The 24409-nt window shown below is 56.7% G+C and overlaps 2 protein-coding genes across 2 annotated transcripts in view; both read left to right on the forward strand.

Annotated features, from left to right (window-relative positions):
- The first annotated feature begins 1668 nt into the window (after window positions 1–1668).
- Window positions 1669–24409, forward strand: part of BMP8A (bone morphogenetic protein 8a) — a 28381-nt gene continuing 5640 nt past the window's right edge. Inside the window, 7 exon segments of the mRNA XM_030324623.1 lie at window positions 1669–1746; window positions 1748–2003; window positions 13909–14098; window positions 14522–14670; window positions 21054–21248; window positions 22005–22084; window positions 22650–22760. Coding sequence (XP_030180483.1) covers window positions 1669–1746; window positions 1748–2003; window positions 13909–14098; window positions 14522–14670; window positions 21054–21248; window positions 22005–22084; window positions 22650–22760 — 1059 coding nt within the window.
- On the forward strand, window positions 17154–18916 carry LOC115521313 (succinyl-CoA:3-ketoacid coenzyme A transferase 2, mitochondrial-like). The gene is given in 3 exon segments (XM_030326472.1): window positions 17154–18419; window positions 18421–18502; window positions 18505–18916. Coding segments are annotated over 3 exon segments (1554 nt in total). The 3' UTR covers window positions 18711–18916.

Consider the following 24409-nt stretch of genomic DNA (forward strand, 5'->3'; position numbering starts at 1 on the left):
GTCCCTTAACTTCCGTGTGCCTCAGTTTCCTCATCTGTTAAAAGAGGGGGTTGAAACGGCATCTACTCTATATGTGCAAGCATTCAAGAAGTGACACAGACCTTGCCTGGCACATGGTAAGTGCTAAGTGTTACCTGCATTATGCTCCCTGGAGTTCTGTGGCCTCGACACCAGCTGTTTCCTCTGCCTGGAAACTGCTCTCCAGCTCTCCCTCTGCCCTTTCCTGTCATCCCAGGCCGATTCCTTCCAGCCTTCCGAGCTCAGTCTAGGTGTCACTTCCTCCCAGCTCACCACCGCCTTAGCCATAAATGAATCAATGTAGTGAGAGGGCGCCCAGGAGGAGCAGAGTGTGCAGAAAGGGGCTGAGTCAATAACGAGTTTCCGTGTAGAGTCTTCTTTCTCTTGCAAGCCTCTGAAAGCCGCGACAATTAAGACGCGTAAAGGGCGGCTCCCGGGCGCTCTGGAAGGGCCCCAGAGCTCCCTGGCCCAGTTGGAGGCGGATGCGCGGCTCCCTCCTGCGGGAGGCGGGCACTGGGGGATCCCCAGGGCGCACAGCGAGGGCTGGCGGTGACAGTGCGGTCGCCGGAACATGGGGGAATGGGGGGTCTCGCCTGGGGCGCTAGCCAGGAGCACGCGGGAACCAGGTGGGTGGCACGCACGCTGGGAGCAGAGACTGAGCAGGTGTCGCGAAAGAAGCCTCCAATAGCGCGTGCAAAGGGACAGCGGGCAAGGAGCCGGGTGGCCAGCGAGGAACTGAGGTGGCGGCTGATGGCAAAGGAACGCGTCTCACTCTCCGGGCACGACTGGCACCTCGGGGCCTCTCTACCTCTAGACCCTACTGAGGCTTTTCTTCGTGTCGCGTGGAGCGACATTCCGCGCACTAAGGCGGGACTGCGGGGTCACTCCAATGGTGGGACGCAGGCCCCGGATCCCGCCCGGTCGAGAGTGCTGGAGGACACGCCCTGCGGGAGCGCAGGGCCTCATTTCTCCCGACTGCCCCGCTACCCTCGTGTCCCCAGGCCGAGGCCCCCCGCCCGCCCGACGGTGCCGGCTGGGAGGGGAGCCCAGCACGACCCCGACGACCCGGCAGCTGGACAGGGGACCCCTCGCCGGACCCGCCCACCACCGAACAGCGGACGGCATCTCGGCGTCACCACCACCTGCTGCACCACCCACGCCCCACCGCCCCTTCCCCCTGGCTTCAGTCCGGCGGCCTTGGCCCCGCCCCGAGCCCCCATTGGTCGGGAGCGGAGGGGGCGGGGCCCGACGGCGGCACGCGGGACCCACGGGCGGCGGAGGCGGGCGCGCGGCGCAGACAGCAGCTCCAGCTGGAGAGGCGCCGTCGGATCTGCGTCGTCCCGAGCGCAGACCGGAGCTCGCCCGCCGCCCCTGCGGCTGAGCGGGCCTCGGCAGCAGCCGACTGACGGCTCGGCCGCCACAGACAGATTGGCCGCCAGCCCCCAGCTCCCGGAGGAGCCCCTGCCGCGTCCACGCCGCCCGAGCCCAGCAGGTGCTGGGAAACCGCAGGCGAGCGCGCCCCGTGCGGCCGACCCCGAGCCCCGCCCGCCGTTCGCCGTTCGCCGTCCGCCGTCGGGGCGGCCCGCGGCCCCGGTCCCCGCCCGGCCGCGGAGCGGATGCGCGCCCGCTGAGCGCCCGCCCGGCCCGGCCATGGCCGCGCGCCCCGGGCCGCTGTGGCTCGTGGGCCTGGCGCTGTGCGCGCTGAGCGGCGGCGGCCCCGGCCCGCGCGCCCCCGGCCGGCTGTCCGGCCCGCCGCCTGGGCCCGCGCGAGCGCCGCGACATGCAGCGCGAGATCCTGGCGGTGCTCGGGCTGCCCGGGCGGCCCCGGCCCCGCGCGCCGGCCGCCGCCGCCCGGCTGCCCGCGTCGGCGCCGCTCTTCATGCTGGACCTGTACCACGCCATGGCCCGCGACGACGACGAGGACGGCGGCCCCCCCGAGCGGCGCCCGGGCCGCGCCGACCTGGTCATGAGCTTCGTCAACATGGGTGAGTGAGGCCGTCGGGGTGGGCGTCCGGGGCCCCGGTGACCATACGACCAGACCACCGGGTGGACGCGCGGGTGCGGACGGGTCCAGGGGACCGCCTTGGCCGGTGCGCGCCCCTTTGATCGCGGCCACGCCCCACAGAGGGCTGGAATGCGGAGCTCAGGGCGGCCCAGTCCAAGGGCTGTGGGCCCCGCTCACTCCGACAGACGGGGATGTGAGTCCCATCGATGTGCGCGTTCGTCCCGCCCCTGGAAACACCCAAGGGTAGGAATCATCTCATGTCGGGTGGACCGGGCAGTGCCAGGAAGACAGTGTGGTCCTGGGGAGACGGATGAGTAAACAGGCCGGGATGCTGCCACAGTGATAAGGGCAGTACTGGAGAAAGGGACAAAGTTCAGCGTGGAAAGCCCCGGTGACATCATCAGAGTGCCCAGAGCTGAGATGAGAGCCCAAGATGTCATGAGTCCACAGCAGCCCATTCCCTGGCCAGAGCCCCAGCCCCTGTAGGTGAGGGTGTGGCTGTCAGGGCAGCGGGTGGGGAAGGAGTGGACTCTGAGCTCAGTGGGGCCGTCGGCGGTCTTGTCACCCTGAGCGCAGCACCTGGGACGTGGCTTGGCATGCTGTGAAGGTCCAGGCTGTGGAAGGACATGGTGGGCAGCTCGGACGCCCCTCCTTCTCCCACACAAAGCCCAACCCTTCCTCTCTGCAGAAACTCTGTACAAGTCGTGGAGCCATTTATGGTTAGTTTTCAAAGATGTCTTTCCTATTATGAAATGCTCTTTAATCTGCAGTCCTGACTATCTGTCCCCTATCCGCTTTGCTTCCTGTCTGTGGGGTCAGGGCTGGAGCAGACACCAGACTGGATCTGGGGCACAGGGACTACAACTCAGGCTTAGATGGGAGAAGACCTTTGCCAAGGCCAACAGCCTCCCTTCACCCACAGCGTCACTCTTGACCTTCCCGACAGCCCTGTTACCAGACATGATCTTCATCCCCATCTCCCCGATGAGGACTTTGAGGCTCAGAGAGACAATGTTATGCCCAGGATAGCACAGCCTCTCCGTGGCCCAGTCAGGACAGCAGGTAGCCCTACATCCACCTCCTCAAGGAGCTGATATTTCTTTCTCCTGTCAGGAGGGCAGGCTTTCAGGGTGTAGAGAGCTTCCAGAGGGGTTTAGGCAGAGAAACCCAGGGGATGGAGCAGCGGCAGGTCTTGTGGGGTCTTTAGCCATTTGCTTCCTGCACTGGGGCAGGCCGAGGGGACAGCCAAGGAGGCCTCTGTCCCCGCCCCCAGCCCCGAGCTGGTGGGTGCCTGAGGTGAGGGAACAGCAGGAAGCGGCTGTTAACCTCTGCTGAGAGCCCGGTGCCAGGCACAGGACTTGGGCCAGTGAATGCCACCTTCCTGGTTAGAGGGCAGGGTGGGGGACGCGGGATAACAGAGACCATGTGTAAAACTGAGGCCTGTCCTCAGAACAAGCTGACCTGGGGCTCAGAACCAAGAGGGGCTGTAGATACAGTTATCCTGAGATGTCCCCAAGGGAGCCATCCGTTAGTGAGTCACTGCCCGGCCAATGTCCTGCTTCCCCAGCATCCCATGGTCAAGGCGCACACGGCCTTGGTGGGAGCTGCTGTTGTGAATCAAGCATCACCCTTAGTTCAGACACATCTGATTCCTCTTGTGCCTCTGCTGTGTGGTCTAAGGCACGTCCCTTGTCCTCTTGGAGCCACAGATCCCTCCTTGTAAAGTGGGGCTCCTAGAGATCAACGCATCGTCAGGGTTGTTGTGTGTTCAGTTGATAGATGGGAGGAACAGAAAATCATGCCTCTGGTCGGTGAGCCTGGGCCTGGTTGCTCCTGACTCCGGTCCCTCCCAGCTGCTGGCCAGCCTTGGTTGGATGTGTGGGAATGTCCCACACTTCTTTCTTTAACCTTTATTTATTTGTTTTGAGAGAGGTGGGGGTGGGGGAGAAGAGGGAGGGGCAGAGAGAGAGGGAGACAGAATCTCAAGCAGGTTCTGAGCTGTCAGCACAGAGCCTGATGCGGGGCTCGAACTCACGAACCATGAGATCGTGACCTGAACCAAAATCAAGAGTTGATGCTTAACTGACTGAGCCACCCCAAGCCCTTTTCATGGGCTCAGAGAGGTTAAATGGCCAGTCCAGGGCCACACAGCGTATCCATGACATCATCCAGGGGCTGTGGATTCCAGATGCCAGCTTCTTCCCACGCCATGTCTGTGTGTTTCACGAAGATCGAAGGCCTCTGACGCTGTGGGATTAACAAGCAGATCTTTGTTCAGTGGAAGCCCGGTCTGTGGGCGGGCCCAGCCAGCTGTCAGAGGGCCTCCTTTATTCTGATGTGCTAATTGCACTAGTACAACTCCTTCAATTTGACTAGTTTTAACTGGTAATTACCTGGGCTGTGGGGGCGGGGGGATTAGACACCTACCAGGATTCTTTCCTTGTTTGGAGGCCCAGGCCCCAGGCCCCTGAACCACCACCGAGACTAATAGCAGAGTCGCTATGGTGTCAGCACCCACGCCCAGGCTCCCACACCTGTTGCCTCCAGCTCCACCTCCTGTTGGCCTCATCCGGGTCCTGAGAAGCCAGACCTGCTGCCTGCTGGGCCCCTGACCGTCCGTGGCAGCCTGTGGAACCCAGAGACCTCTAGCCTCCCACAGGCCTCTGGCCCGTGGGTCAGGCCTCTGTGCCCAGGCAGGTGCTGTAGGAAGCCCGTGTCATGGCTGACAGTGTCTCTGTAGGGAAGCCAGGACTACGGTCAGAGCTGGGGCCCCTGCCTGGCCTGTCAGTGAGTCTCCACCTGTATGCTCTTGGCTGCCCTTGGTCAGGACACGGTAATGGGGGCCGATACCTGTCCTGGGTGTCCCCTGTGCTCACGGAGTGGAGAGGCCTGAGCTGGGAGGCAACACCCAGGTTCTTGTACCGCCTGGGCTCGCCACTGAGTCCTTCCTGTCCCAGGTCACCTCCCTTCCCTCTCTGGGCCTCTTTTCTCATCCAGTCCACAGCGATGGTGTCAGAAAACACGGGGCCTCCCGGCCCTGACCCCGTGGCTCCGTGTTGGAGGCACCTCCTCATGGCACCACCCCGTCCCCTGGGCTGGAGCGTGGGTCTGACTGGCTGCTCCCTGGGCGCCTCAGGCTGGCCCAGCCCGCCGGGAGGGAGGAGTGAGGCCAGAAAGACCAACTCCGCACGTTGGTCCTGGTCCTTCTCCACCTCGAGCTGCTGGGCCAGCAGGTGCCGTGTTCCAGGTTGAGAAACTGAGGCACAAACAGCCCTAAAGGCAGAGGTCTAGCCAGAAATGCATCAAGCCATCTTCACTTTTGTGGAGACCCTTCTCCAATTGTCTAATTTATTCCCGTGCCTCAGGCAGCCGAGGACAGGGGGTGTTGACCTGAGGCGCTGGATTTGGGAGAGGCAGGGCTGAGTGGGAATGAGGGACCTGGCCCACGTCCTGCTCAGCCCTGTGACCTTGAAGGTACTTCCTTTGGTTCTTTACTAGGGAACTCTCTCATTTCTCACGAATTCACTCAACAGATAGTCATGTGGTACCTGCTCTGTGCCAGACATAGTTCTTTCTAGTTCCTGGGATAGGACAGTGAGCGAAACAAAGTCCCTCCCCTTGCGGAGCTGGCCTCCTAGTGGGGAGCAAGGAATAAATACTTAAGCCACAAAGATGGTTGTCTAGACCACTGGTCTAGACAGTGACCCCCCCCCAGGGGGTCTCTGGAGCCCAGGAGCGGATGGACAGTGGGAGGGCAGACAGGACCTGGGTGGGGGGCTCTATCCTGTGCATCTTGATGCCACCACCGAGTCTCAGTGTGATCTGGGCTCTCCAGGCCACCTCTCAGAGCCTCAGTTTCGTCCTCTGTAAAATGGAGACACTCGTGTAAAATAGCCCACCCTGCAGGCTGTTCGGGGAGTGTGTAAGATGGCCCCTGGTGAGGACCCTGTGCTCAGAACCTCTGAGTGTGTCTCTTCATCTGCATCACACTTAAGGTCACATCTTTGTTTTGAAAAGAGGAGAGTGAGGCTCAGAGAAATTAGGTGGTTTTCCCAAGGCCACCCAGCAGGTCAGCTTCCTGTCTCCTCTGCTCTTCTCCTACATAGACACTGCCTCTCTGCCCAGACCTGGGCCTGGCCCACCATTAGGTACAGTAAGTGTTGCTGAATTCGACTGTCTTTGAATGTATGTTATAAACTGAGAATCCTGTTTTTAAAGTGGTTTTATTGTTTGGGGATTACAAAATAAGATATGCTCATGATACCCTTCATACCACATTGAAACTTGTAACATGGGTGCCCCTGGGCATCCTTTTCCCACTAGCCCAGTGCCTCCAGGCAGTCACTTTTTGATTTCTATCACAATGCATTCATGTCACCTCTCTTTGGTCCCCTTATACCCGAAGCCCTACTATATATACTTTTATGTCTAGTCTTTCACTTAATATAATTTTTTTGAGATTCATCCCTGTTATCTTCCTATCTTTAGTTCTTAAGTTTTGTTTTTTTTTTTTTTTTAAATTAATCTCTACATCCAGGGTGGGGCTTGAACTCATGATCCCAAAATCAAATCAAGAGTTAGATCCTCTGCTAGTGAGCCAGCTGGGCACTCCTGTAGCACTTGTTTATAATTGAATTGTATTGCATTCTGCAAGTATACCACATTTGTCCATTTTTATTAGTGGATATTGAGTTGTTTCTAGTTTGGGGTTATGAATAAAGGTGCCCAGAACGTGCTCACGTGGATGTATTGAGCCTATATTTTAATCCTGGCTGTCCCACCTGGGAGCTGTGAGATGCTAGACAGGTTCCTGTTAAAGTCTCTGAACCTCCTTTCTTCACCTTTAAGAGCAGGTGAATGAGGCCTATTCCCAGCACTGTGAGGGGAGGCTAGCAGACGCAGGAACTTAACTAACAGAGAACTCTGTTACATTTCACCTGTGCCTTTGCTCCTTTCAGACCCTGTGCATAGAACATCCCTGCCTCCACCTCTTAAAGGGACAGGCAGGAGTTTCCCACCTCCACTCCTCTTCAAGAGACAGGCTCCTTCTCTGATGAAAGTCCCCCCCCCCTCATCGTGTGTATTTCTCTTAGGATTTGAGTCACTTTCTGCCAGTCTCATTCAGGGCCATGTCTCACCCCTATTTTACTCCCTGGGAAACCATGAACGACCTGAGAACAGGGACAGATCTGAGTCTTTGGGGCACCCCCACCCCGTGCACCCCATCCCCTGCATGGCAGGCACTCAGGGCAGACTGGCAAGGTTGAGGGAGGACGATCACAGCTGGAGGCAGGGAGCTGAGAGCAGGGGCGGGAGCCTGGGCCTGGTCGGTGCAGCAGAGCAGGGCCGCCCTCACTGTCTTTGTGGAGGCTGACAGCAGGTTCGGCATCTCCCTGGGCGCTTCCTGGGACCTCCAGTGCCCCCAGGGCCCTGCCTGGAAGAAGGTGGCTTCAGCAGGCATTCTCAGGGGGGCCCCCATTGAGAGGAGAACCTCATTGACAGGTGACCCCCCCCATCGCAGTATCACCACCTGGAGGGAAGCTAGGGCCACTCATTTTACCTCAGCTGCAGGTCTGAAAGTCCACACGAAGGGCCCTCACCTGACGTGCGACCCCTGGCAAGTCTTTGCCCCTCTGGGCCTCAGTTTCCCCATGTCTGCAGGGTTGCCCTGGAGGCCTTTCCAGCTCTGACCAAAGAATGTGCCCACCCCTGCCCACTGATGGGGCTCCTCCAGGGGTGAGGCCCAGGGCAGGGAGGTACACCCAATCCATCTCCTTACGGAAATCCATTCCCTACGGGAGAGAGGGATGTGTCACTGTGACCGCATCTTTCCGGAAAAGTCCCACAGTTCAGTTCTTCCCCCGGGTTTGCACTGGGGAACCGTATCCTTGCTCAATCTCCTCGGATCTGTTTTTGGCCTTGACAGACTTGATGTGGGGGAGTGTGCGGGTGTTCCCTTTTAATTTGGGGTCTGAAGCCGTCGGAGGCCTGGACCAGCAATCATGAGTGCAGAACCATTTATGGAAACAGCTCTTGAAAAAAGTCGGTAATGAAAACTGACTAAAAATACCTTAGAAATGGAGCCTTGGCCTCCTCTGGGAAGCACCGAGATTTCTGGGTGGGAGGAAGAAGCCCTTCAGACGCAGACTTGGTAGGTGGTCCATTCTGCAGCCCCTTGGTGGGCCTGCACCGGCCATGGAGACCTGGGTCTTGTTTTAGGTCTGAAGGGGTGGGGGGCCCTCGCCCTTGTCACGAGCAGGACCAGCCAGACAGGACCCACACACCTGCCTCTGGGACCTTGGGGAGCCTGCCCTCCCCCTTAGCAGCCTGGCCATGCAAAGGGGGGCCAGTCCCAAGGCAAAGTGACAACGTGAGTGGCTTCTGATGGAGGCACACCGTGACACGGAGGCCACTCCAGACCGGCAGCATGGCCAACCCAAGGGGCAGCGGCTGCTGGATGATGAGCCGCTGTCCCGGGGACCTTGGGAAGAACCAGCAGACACATCCCCTCTCTGGGCCCCCAGAACACAAGGAGCTCAGTGGAAGTTCACTGAGAGCTTCCCGTTTCCACCCCACATTGTGCAGTCCTGCCCTCAATTGTGCACCATCCAAAAGGGCACATGGAGCAGAGATGGGGACCCCTGGGACTGGGGAAAGGGAGAGGCTGGCAGGCTGATCTGTGTGGGGTCGGAGCAGGACGAGAGGAGAGTGGCCTTTGGACCAGGCGGGATGGGGGCAACTCAGGAGAGAGCGCTTTGGGGAGGGTGTCCAGGGAGGGTGTTTGCAGCCCGAAGGCCGAGGAGGCCATGAGGTTGGGCCAGGTCAGCTCAAGGGGTCCTGGAACCAGAGCCTGGGCTCCTCCCAGGGGCCCTGTGGGGCTGGGGAAGGGTTTGAGGGCAGAAAGGTCAGATTTCTTTTTTTAATAGCTACTCTGAGCTGAAGGAAAAAGATGTTTTTTTGGAGTCTTAGTATTTGGTCAGAAACAAGACAGATTTAGATCATCCGGATACCTCTAAATTTTGTCTAAGTCACAAAAATACCCAAAGTTTTTGTTGGTGTTGGGCTGGTGGACTCAGGGTGAGGCATCTGGAGATCTAGTCCATGAGTGGTGAGTGCAGAGCCTCAGACTTAGAATGTATTTGGCGACCGTGGTGGTCAAGGACATCTGCACACAGTGGGTCTTTCCCACAAATGTGGAGAGCAGGGGTCATTTTATCAGAGGCTGTAGGAGAAGACCACAGATCCAGGAGTCCTGTGATTGTTTATTTTCCTGGAGCCACAGTAATGGAGTTAAGAAAGTAAAGTCTTTGCTTTCCCACGTAGAGCTTTGCAGAAAATAAGGTACCTGTGGAAACAGGGCTGGCCTTGTCCATCCCCAGTGGTGGGCCCATGCCTGCCAAACCTCGATGGAGCTGGCTGTCGAGAGCCTCTCTTGGCTGCTGGCTTCCAATCCACCTCACAGGGCCGTGGACTATCATAGCATCAAGAACTGGTGAGTTTTATCAAATTCTTGCCAGGTCACAAAGCCTCTTTGAATCCCTGGACAACACCTTAATCAACGAATCCATTAGTATCACTGGTAATAATACATATTGACACCATGTTGTCCAATTTGATGTGCACAGAAATGGATATCACTTCTGTAGTATTCTTCTCCAAAATCCATAACTTCAGTCTAACGGGAAAGCATCAGGGGCACATGGGTGACTCAGTTGGTTAAGCATCCAACTTCAGCTCAGGCCATGACCTCACAGTTCATGAATTCAAGCCCTGCATTGGGCTCTCTGCTGCCAGCACAGAGCCCGCTTTGGATCCTGTGTCCCCCTTTCTCTGCAGCTCCCCTGCTCTTGCGTGCTCTGTCTATATCTCTCGCAACAATAAAGATTTTTTTTAAAAGGAAAGAAAATGTCAGATAAACCAAAAGAGCTAGCCAGCACTCTTTAAAAGTGTCAATGTCATGAAAGAAAAGCAGAGTCTTAGGAATTGTTACAAATCAGAGGAAACCCAGGAGACCTAACAATTGAGTGCGATGTGGGACCCTGGGTTGAAGTCAGGTACACTTAAACGATGAATAGTGGAAAACCTGGCAAAAATCTAGAAAAGACTATAGTTAATAGCACTGCGCAATATCAGTTTTGTGGTTTTGGTAATTATGCTACGGTCTGATTACATACAATGTTATCATTAGCGGAAGCCGAGTAAAGCGTGTAGGGAAAGTCTCTGTACTATTCCTGCCAAGACTTTTCTCTAAATCTAAATCATCTAAAATTATTTCAAAATAAAGTTAAAGGCATCAAGACTCACATGCCCCTCCCTGCGTTTTCCCCAGTCCCATCCTGGTCTTGACGTCCATCACAGCTGGTCACATACAGTCGTCTTGTTTGCTGCCCGCCTTCCCTGCAGCCCTATGAGCACCATAACCTCCGTGGGGGCGGGTCACCCTGTCTCACTGCCTGCAGCCTCCCCATTGCCGTGCACAGCACCTGCATCCAATAAGCCCTGTTTCCAAATGTGTCGAGTAAATGAATACATTTTCCTGGATGTCACCAGGAAAAATGAATGGAAAAAGTGAGCGTTTTTAGAAAGCCTCCTGAGCATGTGTAGTCAGGAGTCCTCTCCCACAGGCCCAAAAGTGAAATTATGGGAACGTTAGGAATCCCTGGCCCAGATGTTGCAGATCGGAGAAATAGTTTACTTCCCAGAAAGCTTGCTGCAGGCATCAGTGATCCCCCTCAAGGCCACCACAGAGAGATGATTCCTGGCAGGACATATCTCATGTGGCTGGGGTCCAGCACCCCCTGCCCCTCAGCCTGTCCAAATCTGCCAGGGGACCGGGAAATGAACTTCCCAACCCTGCAAGCAGTAGCAAAAAAAAAAAAAAAAAAAAAAAAAAAAAATTACTGGGAAAACCCAAGAAATCACGTTGTACGGACTTGGCCTTTCCCATAAATTCCCTCTGCAGACTATCGACGAGAGCAGGGGTGTGGGAGGCAGCAACAGGCCACTTCCAACTTGATTTTTGTGCCATTCTTTCAACATCAGATGGCGGAGGTCCACCCTGATATAGTGGAAGGAGCCCAGATGGGAGTCAAGACCCTTGGGTTCCCTCTCTCTGTGTGTATAAAAGTGGAAGGACAGTGTGTGCAGTGACCTCTGTCCTTGGAGCTCTGGTGTTCTGGACTATACAGCACATTCATAAAGGGTCAGTTTCTAAAAAAAAAAAAAAAAAGGTCAGTTTCTGCTTTTTGCCCGAGCCAGAGTAGCCTCAGTGGTGATTCTGAGGGGCTGCCTCTCTATGCCTGGGCATCTTTGGGAGATTCCAGATTCCCCAAGGGGAAGTGGAGGCTGGGCAGGAAGGTGCACTATGAAGGAAATGCTCCTGAATAATACGTTAGAGGCACTGCCTGGACCATAATAACCAAGTACCTGCTGCAGTAGCAAACACGGCCTTTTGCAGTTACATTTGACCCTGGATCAAATGACCATTTTGCAGATGTGGATACTGAGGCCAGAGGATCAAGTACCTTGACAGGTCAGGCAGGTGAAAAGGAGGCACCTTAATGCCATCCAAATGCATTTCAGTTGAATTGACATATTTTTATGTTGTATAATCTTTTATTTAGAAGAAGAAAATTGTATGTCCTCCTCTTCTCCCCCATGGCTCAATTTCACAAACCCACAATGGAAACTGGGAACTAGGGTCAATGCAGGTACATGAGGCTCTCTCGACCCAGCGCACCTGGCCCCCCAGGTCAGCACGGGAGGGAGGCCGCAGGGTGAGGAGCTGGCGGGCTCACGGGTTGTGCCCCGAGTCCCCAGATCCAGCATGAAATCAGCGTCGGGCCTGCACACGGAGATTCCCAGGGGCCCCAGGACCCGCCCGTCAGCCACCACTGGGCCTTGGGAGCAGATACATTTATGATGCTCTGAGAGGACACAGGTGAAGGGTGTGACTGAGCCACCCTCCTTCGCTCTCTGTGCCGCACCCTGTGACAGTAAGCAGCCTAGACTTATGTCATCCTGCACTACCGGGATTACACCGGCACATACCAGGGGTGGGGTGGTCTGTGCAGTCCTCGAGTGGATGGAAATTGTCACCAAAGCTGTGCGTGTGTGTGAGTGTGAGTGTGTCTGTAGGGGGGAGGGGACATGCGTGTCCATATTCTTGGCGTGCATCGCTCGGTGAGGGTCCAGAACCCTGCCCTCCGCGCTCTCTGCCTGTGTGGGAGGACCCGCATCCGCTCTGGGTCATGCTGCCTCCGCAACAGCCTGGGCCACGGGTGGGCATTTGCCGCATGTCCGGCACGCTGTCAGAGGATGGACGTTCTGTTTCTTCTCCTCCTCGGCTGGGGATGAGAAGCCCGTCTCCTCCTGTCCAAATGTGCGTCCACGGGCCCCACCCAGCCCAGCTGTTTGTCCATCACCAGATCAGGTCCTCACCGTGAGGACGGGAAGTGCTCCCCACATCCGCCTCCTCCACCGGCCCGGTGACTTGTGGTCACTGAGCCCAGTAGCCGGAGAGAGAGAGTTTTTAAAAGACTCACAGACATGTAATTAAAATCTCAGTGTTGGGTTTTGAGGACGGCGCTGGGCGGCTCCCACCCCTGCTTTCCGGAAACACAGATTTGTGGTGTTTGAAAGTGACAAGAGGCTAAAGTAAGACGGTACTAAATATACTGTCCTGGGCACTTCCGGGCAGCTGGGGACATGTGGGATTGACTCGCCACCCACAGCCTCCTGCCCAGACAGTCCAGCCTCGCCACCAGGCCGCCCTGGCTCCCCCTCCAGCCTGCGCTTCACCTGCCCCTCCACACATACCTTCCTCCCCACCCCAAACCACACTGCGCCCCTGCTGCCCAGAGCCCTGAACCCCAGCGGCCAGAGGCACAGCCCACGCTCCTGGGCCAGAATTCCAGCCCTCCGCAGTCAGGCCACAGCCACTCAGGGCCCGTCCCCCACACTGCTGCTCTGTGGATGCCCCAGCACCCCACACCGGTGCCTCTGGGGTCCCCTCTGCCTAGGATGCCTTCCCTGCCACCTTCTCCACCCGACAAGACTCTGTCCCATCCTTCAAGGCCAGTTCAGATGTCCCCTCCTCCGGGAAGCCTGCTCAGATCCCACCACACCATGGGACTGTCCAGCTTCCCCAGGCCCTGACCAGGTCTCTCCAGGAGCTGTCACTCCTACCTTGCTACTCCTTGTTCCTTTCTGAGTCTCCCTCCGGCACACCTTCTTCCTTCCCCTTGTCCCCAAACGGGGCCTGCCATCATCTCACCCTTTGCTGTGTTTTATGGCTGTTGTTTCCCCTGCTGGCACAATCTGTTCCTCAGCCCTAGGCCTTTGCTCAGGTTGGCCCCTTTCTTGTGCAGTGTCCTTCTGTCTCGACATATCCGCTCTCACCCCTCAAGGCCCAGCCCGTGTCAGCTGCAAAGGCTCCCCCTCCGCAGGCTTCCATGCATGTACATCGGCAGATTCTGGGCAGCCCCTGGCTCAGAAATGCACTCAGTTATGTCTCTGCTCCCTTACGTGGCCCTTTTCTGCCTTGGCTCTGATGTCCGTCTTCCCAGAGGAGGGACCTGACCTCTACTTCACCCTCGGGTCCCAGCGCCAGCAGGGAATGGGGATGGCAGGCCGGGTTTGGGGCTCAGGGGCCAGAAGTGAAGGCTGCTCTCGTTGAGCTGGTGTATGCTGGGTCCTATGCAGATGCCTCACCATGTAGCCCCACTGAGCCTTCTCAGCACCCAGCAGGCGGAGCCTGGGAGCAAGCCCCTTTGCAGAGGAGGGGGCCGTCACCACCCAGGCTGCCTCGGCCCCCAGCTCCCACCCAACTCCGCCCAGCCCGAGCCCAGAACACGAGTGACCGCCGGTCCCGCTCTGTCTTGCAGTGGAGCGTGACCGTACCCTGGGCCACCAGGAGCCCCACTGGAAGGAGTTCCGCTTTGACCTGACCCAGATCCCAGAGGGGGAGATGGTCACAGCCGCTGAGTTCCGGATTTACAAGATGGCCAGCACCCACCTGCTCAACGGGACCCTGCACATCAGCATGTTCGAGGTGGTCAGAGAGCAGTCCAACAGGTGCCCGCCCCACGCCCCGCCTCCCGGTCGAGCCTCTGTCGGTGTATCGGGCCCAGCCCCGGAGGGGACATGTCCCAGAGGACAGAAGGGGAGCTCCCTGGAGAGCACACCCCCAGAGACAGAAAGATACTTGACCCCAGGCCTCGTGTCACTGTGGGGAGTGACCCAGAACCAGTCCTGCTGCAAGTCCGTGCCCCGCTGTCCTGGGGCAGGACCTTGGGCAGGTCACTGAGCTCCTGGGCCTCAGTTTCCACATCGCTGCGTGGGCGCAATAACACCTTTGTGGGGTAGATGCAGTGAGATGAGGAGAGTGAGGCACCCGGCCCGAGCCAGGCAGGCGCCCACTCGTGGTCCACAGGAGGGCCCTAGAAACACAGAGGCAGCTGTGCCAGCCCTCGGTTAATTGTTCTTTCGTGTCCACAGGGAGTCTGACTTGTTCTTTTTGGATCTTCAGACGCTCCGAGCTGGGGACGAGGGCTGGCTGGTGTTGGACGTGACAGCAGCCAGTGACCGCTGGTTGTTGAGCCGGAACAAGGACCTGGGGCTCCGCCTCTATGTGGAAACGGACGATGGTGAGGCCCAGGGTTGGGCGGCAGACCTTCTCCCCGGGGGCTCCTCTGGCGCTGCTGGCAGCCGAGAGGGCTGCAGCCCCCTCCCTGGGCCCTGGAGGCCTGGCCTTTCTCAGCCCTGCGCCTGGGGTGACGATCCCTGCCCCGCCGTGGGGGTCAGCGGGGTGCAGGGGCCAGGTTCCCGCAGCAGGGGGCCCCCTACCCCGGTGCTCTCCCTCCTCTCCTTGTGCGGAACCCACGCTTGAGCTGCTAAGAGTCTGTGTTTTCCCTCTCCAGGAGCAACCGTGTAGGGTGGGAGGTCCCCTACTGGGCAGGGCAGGAGGGGAAGCCGTTACACCCTCAGACTTGATCAGAGAGGCCTAGGCTTGAATCCCAGCCCTACAGCGCTCTCACTCGATGACCTTGCAGGATACTTACCTGCTAAGCCTCCGTTCCCTCATCTGTAGAATGAGGATCACACCTTCATTCGTTACATAGGTATCCGGGGAAGAGCCTCCGTTATGGCAGGAGGTGGGATGGAGAGGCCGAAGGTGGGCACAAGATTGGCGTATCTGAGCTGCAGGAAGGGGCGGCCGTGGCTGGAGCAGGGGGGGGCCAGGGCAGATGGGAGAGGAGACTGAGAGCTGGCACGGCGCATTCTTTTTTTTTAAGATTATATTTATTTTTTAACGTTTATTTATTTTTGAGAGAGAGAGCGTGAGCCAGGGAGGGGCACAGGGGGACAGAGGATCCAAAGCAGGCTCTGCACTGATGACAGAGAGCTGATGTGGGGCTCAGACTCATGAACTGAGAGATCATGACCTGAGCCAGTCGGACGCTTAACCAACTGAACCAGCCAGGGAGGGCCCCCAAGATTTTATTTTTAAGTAATGTCTGCACCCAACGTGGGGCTCGAACTCACAACCCTGAGGTTAAGCGTCGCATGCTCTACCAACTGAGCCCGCCAGGCGCTCCGGGCCCTCTGTGGGTAAACCAGGGCGTGGTGTTGGAGCGTGGGGGGTAGCTCACTGTATTTCATAGCAGTGGAGGATGGCAGGATCTGAAAAGAGCCCCCTGAAAACACCCCCCCTGCCCCCCCAAGGAGGACATCACTCCACCCCTCAGTGTGACAACGCTTAGCGACCTGCTTCCCAAAGTACAGTCGGGACGGGGTGGGGGAAGTAAGTTCACAGGGGAGAAAGCTGAGCGTGCTGCCTCGGCAGGTGATCAGGGTTCACGTGAATGTCACGTACCTCCCGTGTCCCCTTGACATGAAGGGATGGGAAGGGCCCTTCATCTCGTGGTCTTCCCCCCAAAACCCACACCCCGTCTAACCATGAGAAAAACCCAGACAAAGGGAAACGGAAGGGTGTACGGCAGAGTGCCCATCAGGTCCTTCTCCGAACCGTCATAATTACAAAGCAAGTCTGAGCTCGTGTCAGAGCCCAGAGGCGCTTGAGCAGTTGTAGCAGCTGACGGCCATGTGGGATCCGGGCAGGGACCCTGGAAGAGAGAGAGGACATGGGGAAGACCGGCGAGATCCGAATATATCGTGTTAATTTATCATATTGGTTCATCAGTTGTGACAAATCCACGGCCCTAACGTAAATGTTAACATTTCCCAGGGGAAACCGGCTCTGGGTATCCGGGGACTCTGGGCTGTCAGTGCGATTTTTCTGTAAATCTCAACTAGGATAAAATAAAACCTTTCTCCGTATGTATCCAGAACGGCCCACCCCTGACGTGAGCAAGGAGGGTGGTGTGTGGGGGACAAGAGCGCCGTCACAGAGGCTCAGGAGCCACCCAGCATGCAGGTGGAGTGGGGAGGAGCTTGTTGGTAGCGGCAGAAATGGAGAAAAGTGGGCAGCGGCGGAATCACAGAAAATGTGGAGTGAGCCAGGGGCCCATTTTTAATAGATTTGTGTCTGAGTGAAAGAAGAGGAGGGGGCAGGTCTGAGGCAGCAACCCCAGAGCACTTTCTTTGGCGGTGAGGTCATTGGGAGCCCTGGTAGACGTCCAGATGGCCGGTCACCCAGGACAGGTGAGCGCGGGGGCAGGCGGCGCAGGTGTGGGAAGCGCAGCCGTCTGGGTGGCCTGAGGGCCAGGGGACTGGAGCAGGTCACCCGGGAAGGGGGTGGTGACGGAGAAGGAAGGGGACCACCCAGAGTTGGGGGTGTCCGACAGGGAGAGGTGTGCCCGGAAGGGGCTCCGCGAAGGACCACCCTTGCCCCCGGGGCTTTGGGCTGGACACGGGAGGCCTTGCCGCCAACCCCGAGGACTCAGGGTCACGTCTTCCCCTCAGGAACGCCGCTGCCTCCGCAGCGGGGGACGCAGGGTCCGGAATCCCCTTGGGGGAGGAGCCCCTCGTTGTGGGCAGGGACGCCAGGGCCACCCGGTGTGAGCGTTACCGCCCCACGCGCCCTCCCTGCTCTGTGTCGCGGTGGTGGCGGCCGGCGTTGGCCTGTCCCCCGCCGGTCTCAGTCCGGGGCCCGGAGCGGGAGCGCACGATGACCGTCCTCCAGAGGCTCGCGCGGGCGCTCGGGCACCGCGTCCCCACCAGCCGCTGGGGGCCCACGCTGGCCGAGGCCGAGGGCGGTGTGCGCGGCCTGGCCACCAGCGCTCGCGCCCGCGCCAAATTCTACGCGGATCCCGTGGAGGCCGTCAAAGACATCGCGGACAGGGCCAAGATCATGGTCAGCGGCTTCGGGCTCTGCGGGATTCCAGAGAACCTGATTCAGGCGCTGTTCCGCACGCGCGTCAAAGAGTTGATCATGGTCAGCAGCAACGTGGGCGTGGACGGCTTTGGGCCGGGCCTGTTACTGGAGGCCAAGCAGATCGCCTGCCTCATCTGCTCCTACGTGGGGGAGAACACGCTGTGCGAGCGCCGGTACCTGGCGGGCGAGCTGGAGCTGGAGCTGACGCCCCAGGGCACCCTGGCCGAGCACATCCGCGCCGGGGGCACCGGGGTGCCTGCCTTCTACACACCCACGGCCTACGGGACCCTGGCTCAGGAGGGAGGCGCCCCCATCAGGTCCGCGCCCAACGGCCACATCGCCATCATGAGCCAGCCCCGAGAGGTGAGGGAGTTCCACGGGCACCACTATCTTCTGGAGTAGGCCATCACTGCCGATTTTGCTTTGGTGAAGGGGTGGAAGGCCGACCGCGCCGGGAACGTCATCTTCAGAAAAAGCGCCAGGAATTTCAATGTGCCCATGTGCAAAGCTGCGGAAACCTCCGTGGTGGAGGTGGAAGAAATCGTGGATGTGGGGACCTTTGCCCCCGAAGACATCCACGTTCCTAACATTTATGTCGACCGCGTGATTCAGGGAGAAAAACACGAGAAAAGAATTGAGCATCTAGCCCTCAGGAAGGAGCACGATGAAAAAGCCAAGTCTGCAGATGACCCCGGGGCCCGAATTGTCAAGCGGGCAGCTCTTGAATTTGAGGATGGCATGTATGCCAATCTGGGCATAGGAATCCCGCTCCTGGCCAGCAACTGCATCAGCCCGGACATGACTGTTCATCTTCACAGTGAACATGGCATCCTGGGCTTGGGGCCGTTCCCACCCAAAGATGAGGTGGATGCAGATCTCGTCAACGCGGGCAAGCAGACGGTGAGCATTTTCCCCAGGGGCTGTTTCTTCTCCAGCGATGACTCATTTGCTATGATTCGAGGGGGGCACCTCGACCTCACCATGCTGGAAGCCATGCAGGTCTCCAAATACGGTGACCTGGCTAACTGGATGATACCCAGGAAGAAGGTGAAAGGCATGGGGGGGGGGCATGGACTTGGTGTCCAGTCCCAAGACCAGAGTGGTGGTCACCATGGCGCACTGCACCAAGGCCAACGAACCAAAATCTTGGAGAAGCGTACCATGCCGCTGACCGGGAAGCGCTGTGTGGACCGGATCATCACTGACAAGGCCGTGTTCGACGTGCACAAGAAGAAAGGCCTGACGCTGATTGAGCTCTGGGACGGGCTGACCGTGGATGACGTCACAGAGCACGGGCAGCCCTTCGCCGTGTCACCGAACCTCAGACCCATGCAGCAGGTGGCCGCCTGACCTGGGAAGCCCTGGTCAGCGGGTGTGTTTCATTTTCGCCGCTGCCTCTCACCCAGAGGGGGTGTCATCACGCCTGTCTGTTCATCTGACCGGTTCTCCTGGCGTCTCAGACTCGGCTACCGCCAGACAGACTATTCTCTCAAGAGGAACATGGCTTTAATTAAAAACAAAAGGAGATCTTTGGTGTTTCTCTTGCATGTTCTGTGAGTCCTGAGTTAGGTCTGGTTCCGTCGTCGGGCACTCGGACGCCCTCCTCACTGTGATGTTTACGTTAAATTCCTGCAGCTCGGATGATCCCACAGGAAGGCTTTCACCGAGGAGCCTTCTCTCCGGAACGAGCCACGAAATGTGGGGGGAAGTGATGAGGGAGGAGTAACCACCCCCGTATCCCCAAGGCTCCTTCCAGTGTCAGCCCCTGCAGCTGACCCCCCTCCCGTCCCAGCAGGATCGTTCCTGAGCGGTGCCTCTAACGTGTCCGGTGCATTTGTTTGTGGGAGGTGATGTCATAGATCAAAGTTTAGTCTCTGGACTGATTAGTTCAACCAACTTGGCCCGGGGCCCCAGGTCTAGAGCCCGGCTGTTTAAGGGCTGACCTTTGCCAGCTGAGCAGGACTGGGATGGTTTCACAGTGAATCAGGACACCCGCTAATGGAACAGACACGTAGCATCGTGTATGTGTATGTCTGTATCCTGTATGAGAAGTGCACGTGTGTTTCCATACATACGTACGTACATGTGCCTCTGTGTGTGTGTGTGTGTGTGTATGTGTGTGTGTGTGTGTGTGTGTGTGTCAGGGTGGCAACACTGAGGTGATGTACAGGAAGTAGAGCAGTTGGCACTGTGTTTTAAGGAGCATAAAAGTCAGTAATCACCTCCTGTCGTTTTGTTTAAGAAAATACCGTGGGAGGGGCTCTTAGGTGGCTGAGTTGGTTGAGCATCCGTCTTCTGCTCCGGTCATGATCTCACAGTTTCCAGTTTGTAAGTTCGAGCCCCACGACTGGCTCGCTGCTGTCCAGCACAGAGCCCACTGCAGAGCCTCTGTTCCCCTCTCTCTCTGCCCCTCCCCCACTCACGTTTCCTCTCTCTCTCTCTCTGAAAAATAGAAACATTCAAACAAAGAAAAAGGAAAATTCCACAGGAAATGAGAATGAAGAGATCTACCCCTTTCTCGTCTTTTAATGAAAGCCGGGAAATAACCTAAATGTCTAAAGTTAAGCTAATCTCTAAATATTATGGTACATTTTCTCAAAGGAATTTTATGCATTTGAAACGTTCATAGTGGAGACATTTTAACAGCAGTGAACATGTTTATGTGAAAAAGTTGGAAAACATACAGACTTCTTTGTTAAGATGACCATTGTGTAAAAGTTCAGGCGACATGAAAATATTCCAGAAAGATGAAAATGATGTGTTGGGGTGGGCAGAGGTTTCTGAGTGATATTTCTTCCCCAGAGGTTACCTTACAGTTGCCCTTGTGTTACTCTGACAGTTAAGAAATCAAGAGGTCATTTGGAAATACAAAGAGGTACAGGAAGTTGGTTTCATTGGTGGAGTCGACATTTCCAGGGATCGTGAGTGTGTTTCTCAGGGCATCCTCATCTCTAAGCAGCTGTGGGGTCAAATCCCATTTTCAGGGGTGTCCCTCTTCCTAGCCGGAGGGCCCCATCATGTCCAGCCCACAGCCTTTTCTCTCTTTTTTAACCCACAAACCCGGGAGTAAGACCTTCAGTGGGTAAGAACTTGGGATCTGACTGAACCGCGGCTCCAGGACTTTGCCAGATGTCTCTGCCCCACTGAACCCGGGGTCTCGTTTGTGGATGTCAGGGCACAGTTAGTGCCCTGCTCTTGGCAGTGCTGGGCAGAGCAAGCCCTGGCTATGTCCTGGTGGCTGCTCTAATCTGCTGGGTCATAAATCCATCCACACCCCCAGAACGTATGGGGTGGAAGGGAGAACTCGGGCCTCGGAGCGCTCAGATGGACATGGGAACCGTGGTTCTGCGAGCCCCCGGCAGAGTGGCTCTGACGTTTCTCAGCGAAGCATGAGGTCCAGGGGGACTGTGGAGACACATAAGGTCACGCGTGTGAACTAACTCGAAACCTATAAAGTGCTTCACAGATGGCATTGTTCACCGTTATCGCGAGTAATGACCCTGTGTTCGCGAGGCCCCCCTCCCTCCATCTCCCTCGGACCTGGGACTCCTGTTTCCAGAGGAGCAAACTGAGGCCCTCTGCCTCTGCGCTCCTGGGCCCAAGCAGGCCCTGGCAGAAGGGTCCCCGCTGTCCCACAGCCCCTGCACAGCCCCTGCCCGCGAGTGATCGCCCTCTCTCCTCTCTCCGTCTCAGGGCACAGCGTGGATCCTGGCCTGGCCGGCCTGCTGGGGCGACGGGCGCCGGGCTCCAAACAGCCTTTCCTGGTCACTTTTTTCAGGGCGAGCCCTGGTCCCGTCCGAGCCCCTCGGGCAGCGAGGCCCCTGAAGAGGAGGCCGCCCAAGAAAACCAACGAGCTGCCACACCCGAACAAACTCCCGGGGATCTTTGGTGAGGTCCGGGAGGGGCCTGGGGCGGGGCCCAGGAGCCACCTGGAGGGGACAGAACCCTCTGGGTCCTCAGTAGGTTCAGGCTGGGGGTCACCCTCCAGCACTGTTCTGTGGACCAGCCTCTGCCCTCTCCGTCCCTGCCACCCAGAAGTGCTTTCTCTGCCCTCCCCTGGCTCCCAGGGCTTTTTCCAGAAGTCTCCATCAGAATCAGGTGCCCCATCCTCCGGGCAGCACAGCCCCTGGGGACCCTGCAGGATGCACAACTGTTTATGCGGAGGTCTCCCCCGCAGACTGAGCCCCTCAGGATCAGGAGTGGGCCTGCCCTGCCCTCCTGCCCTCCTCTCCTCCACGGGGAGTTCGCCCTTTGGCCTCCGTGAGCCACTCGATCCCGTGGAATGGAGGCAGCAGGAGAGGTGGGATGAGGTCACTACAGAAAAGGAGCCACTGATGGCCCAGGGTCCCCTGGGCTGTTTACTGAAGCATCGGGAGGGCCCACAGGTTGGAACTCAGGGGAGGCTGGGGTGAGTGCAGGGTTCCTCTGTAGCTATCGGACCACCTGGAGCCATCGAAGTTTCTGGAGCTGGGTTGTGACACCAGCAGAGCTGCAGGATGGGCTTAATGAGATCAAATGCGTCTGTTTCACTGCATTCATTTATTCACCAAGTGTGCCCGGTGGAGTGTCCCCCGCCCTGGGAGCTCCCTGTGGAAGCTGCCCAGAGCAGGAACCCCAGAACAGACCTGGCTTCTGTCCCTGCAGATGACGTTCATGGCACCGACGGCCGGCAGGTTTGCCGGCGGCACGAGCTCTACGTCAGCTTCCAGGACCTCGGCTGGCTGGTAATTTCTGACTCTCCTCCTTCTTACATGACGGTCCCCACCCGGAGATGATAGGTGTATCTCCAGGGGCAGCTAGAATTATGGGTGACTTTAATTTTCTCATGCATTAGGTTCTTCAGTGTTTTCTGAAGGGAATATGTCTTTCTTTTATAGTGAGAAGGTGCTTTTTGGTGAAAACTATGGAAATGGGGATAGTCTGAATCCTCAGCCAGAACATGTCAGGGCTGCAACAGGGAAACCAAGGCTGGGAGGGCAGTGCGTGTGCACGTCTGCTGGGACAGCAGCTCTAGAAGATGCAGGCAGTGGGGCGGGTGGGGAGGACGATGCCCAGTGCACGTGAAGGGGACAGAGCTGTGCCCAGCCCTGCCTGCCGAGGGCCTCCCGGTGGACGACAGGCCTCTTGGGGGAGCCTGCCTGCAGGGACCCTAGGCTTGGCTGATGGGGCTGGGGCTGCAGGTGGGTAAGGGGCAGCCCTGAGTCGTCTTGTGCCGTGTGCTGGATTCAGGGGCTCAGTGTGTGTGGGGGGGCATCTGGATGGCACTCACTTTCTCCTCATTCCCCCCAGGATTGGGTCATTGCTCCCCAAGGCTACTCGGCCTATTACTGTGAGGGGGAGTGCTCCTTCCCGCTGGACTCGTGCATGAACGCCACCAACCACGCCATCCTGCAGTCCCTGGTCAGTACCGCGTCCATCCTGTCCCCACCCACGGGGAGAGGGCTCGTGCAGCCAGGTGGATGGAAGCGCCTGCTCGGGTCTCAGGGAGCTCTCCCCACCCTTCACTGTGGGCACACGCAGTTAACTTCCCATGTCTGTACAGGAACTGGTCCCTATGTGGCCCCGTTCACATGTAGACCCCTAGGCATCTGAATCCACACACACCCGACTTACCCTGACTGCACACCCAGATCTGTGCCCTGCACACGCACATGTAAGGCATCATGTACATATGTGGGCACCCAGATTTACAAGACATGCTTGCTTCTGGTCAGACACCACACACATCACCATGTCCCCCGGCATCCTCGGCCTCCTGTCACACAGACCCCTGTGGGGTGAGTGACAGGCATGTGCATTCAGCCACCTGCTGCAAGGTGTATGTGGAGAGCATTACAGGTGTGGCCTGGGTGAGGGGCTGGGCTTTGCCCCCACCCCCCCTTCTGCTCACCTTCCGGTTGTCTTCTTCCTGATCCTTAGTTCTTTGTGTTTCCCAAAGTAGGTATGGCTACCAGTGCTGAGTCTGGGGTAACTTCACATGCTGAAAAATAGTTTCCATGAAGAGCACTGTTGCTGTTGCTTATAGCTAAGTGTTTTACTACAGCTTTGTAGAATTTAAAATCTGGGATTGTGATACTCCCAGCTTTGTTTTTCTTTTTCACAGTTGCTTTGGCTATGAGGGGTATTTGTGGTTCTATTCAAATTTTAGGATTGTTCTAGTTGAAAAATGCTGTTGGCATTTTGATAGGGATTGCATTAAATCTGTAGATTGCTTTGGGTAGTTTGGACATTCTACCTATATTGGTTCTCCCAATCAGTAAGTATTGAGTATCTTTCCATGTTTGTTGTCTTCGATTCCTTTCATCATTGTTTCATAGTTTTTGGAGTACAGGTCTTTCACTTCGTTGGTTAAGTTTATTCCTAGGTGTCTTATTCTTTTTGGTACAATTGTAAATGTGGTTGCTTTCTTAACTTCTCTTTCCACTGCTTCATTATTAGTGCATAGAAATGCAACAGATTTCTGTACAGTGATTTTGTATTCTGTGACATTACTGATTGTATCAATTCTAGCAGTTTTTGGTGGGAGTCCTTAGGGTTTTCTATATATAGTGTCACATCATCTCCAAATAGTGAAAGTTTTTCTTCCTTACCAATTTGGATGCCTTTTAATCCTTTTTCTTGTCTGATTGCTATAGCTAGGACTTCCTGTACTGTGGAATAAAAGTGGTGACTGTGGGCATCCTTGTCTTGTTCCTGACCTAGGGGAAAAGCTCTGTTTTTCAGCATTATGATGTTACCTGTGGGCTTTTCATATATGGCTTTTATTATGTTGAGGTATGTTTCCTCTAAACCTATTTTGTTGAGGGTTTTTTCATGAATAGATGTTGTATTTTGTCAAATGCTTTTCCTCCATCTATTGAAATGATCATATGGTTTTAATCCTCCTATTGATGTATTATATTGATTTACAAATATTGATCTACTGTTGTATCTTGGGAATAAATCCACTTGATCATAGTGAATGATTTTTTAAATATATTATTGGATGCAGTTTGCTGTTTTTACACCAGCTGTTGTTCATCAAGAATATTGCTGTTACTCATCAAGAA

Source organism: Lynx canadensis, chromosome C1, assembly GCF_007474595.2.
Source record: "Lynx canadensis isolate LIC74 chromosome C1, mLynCan4.pri.v2, whole genome shotgun sequence".
NCBI classification, from domain to species: domain Eukaryota; kingdom Metazoa; phylum Chordata; class Mammalia; order Carnivora; family Felidae; genus Lynx; species Lynx canadensis.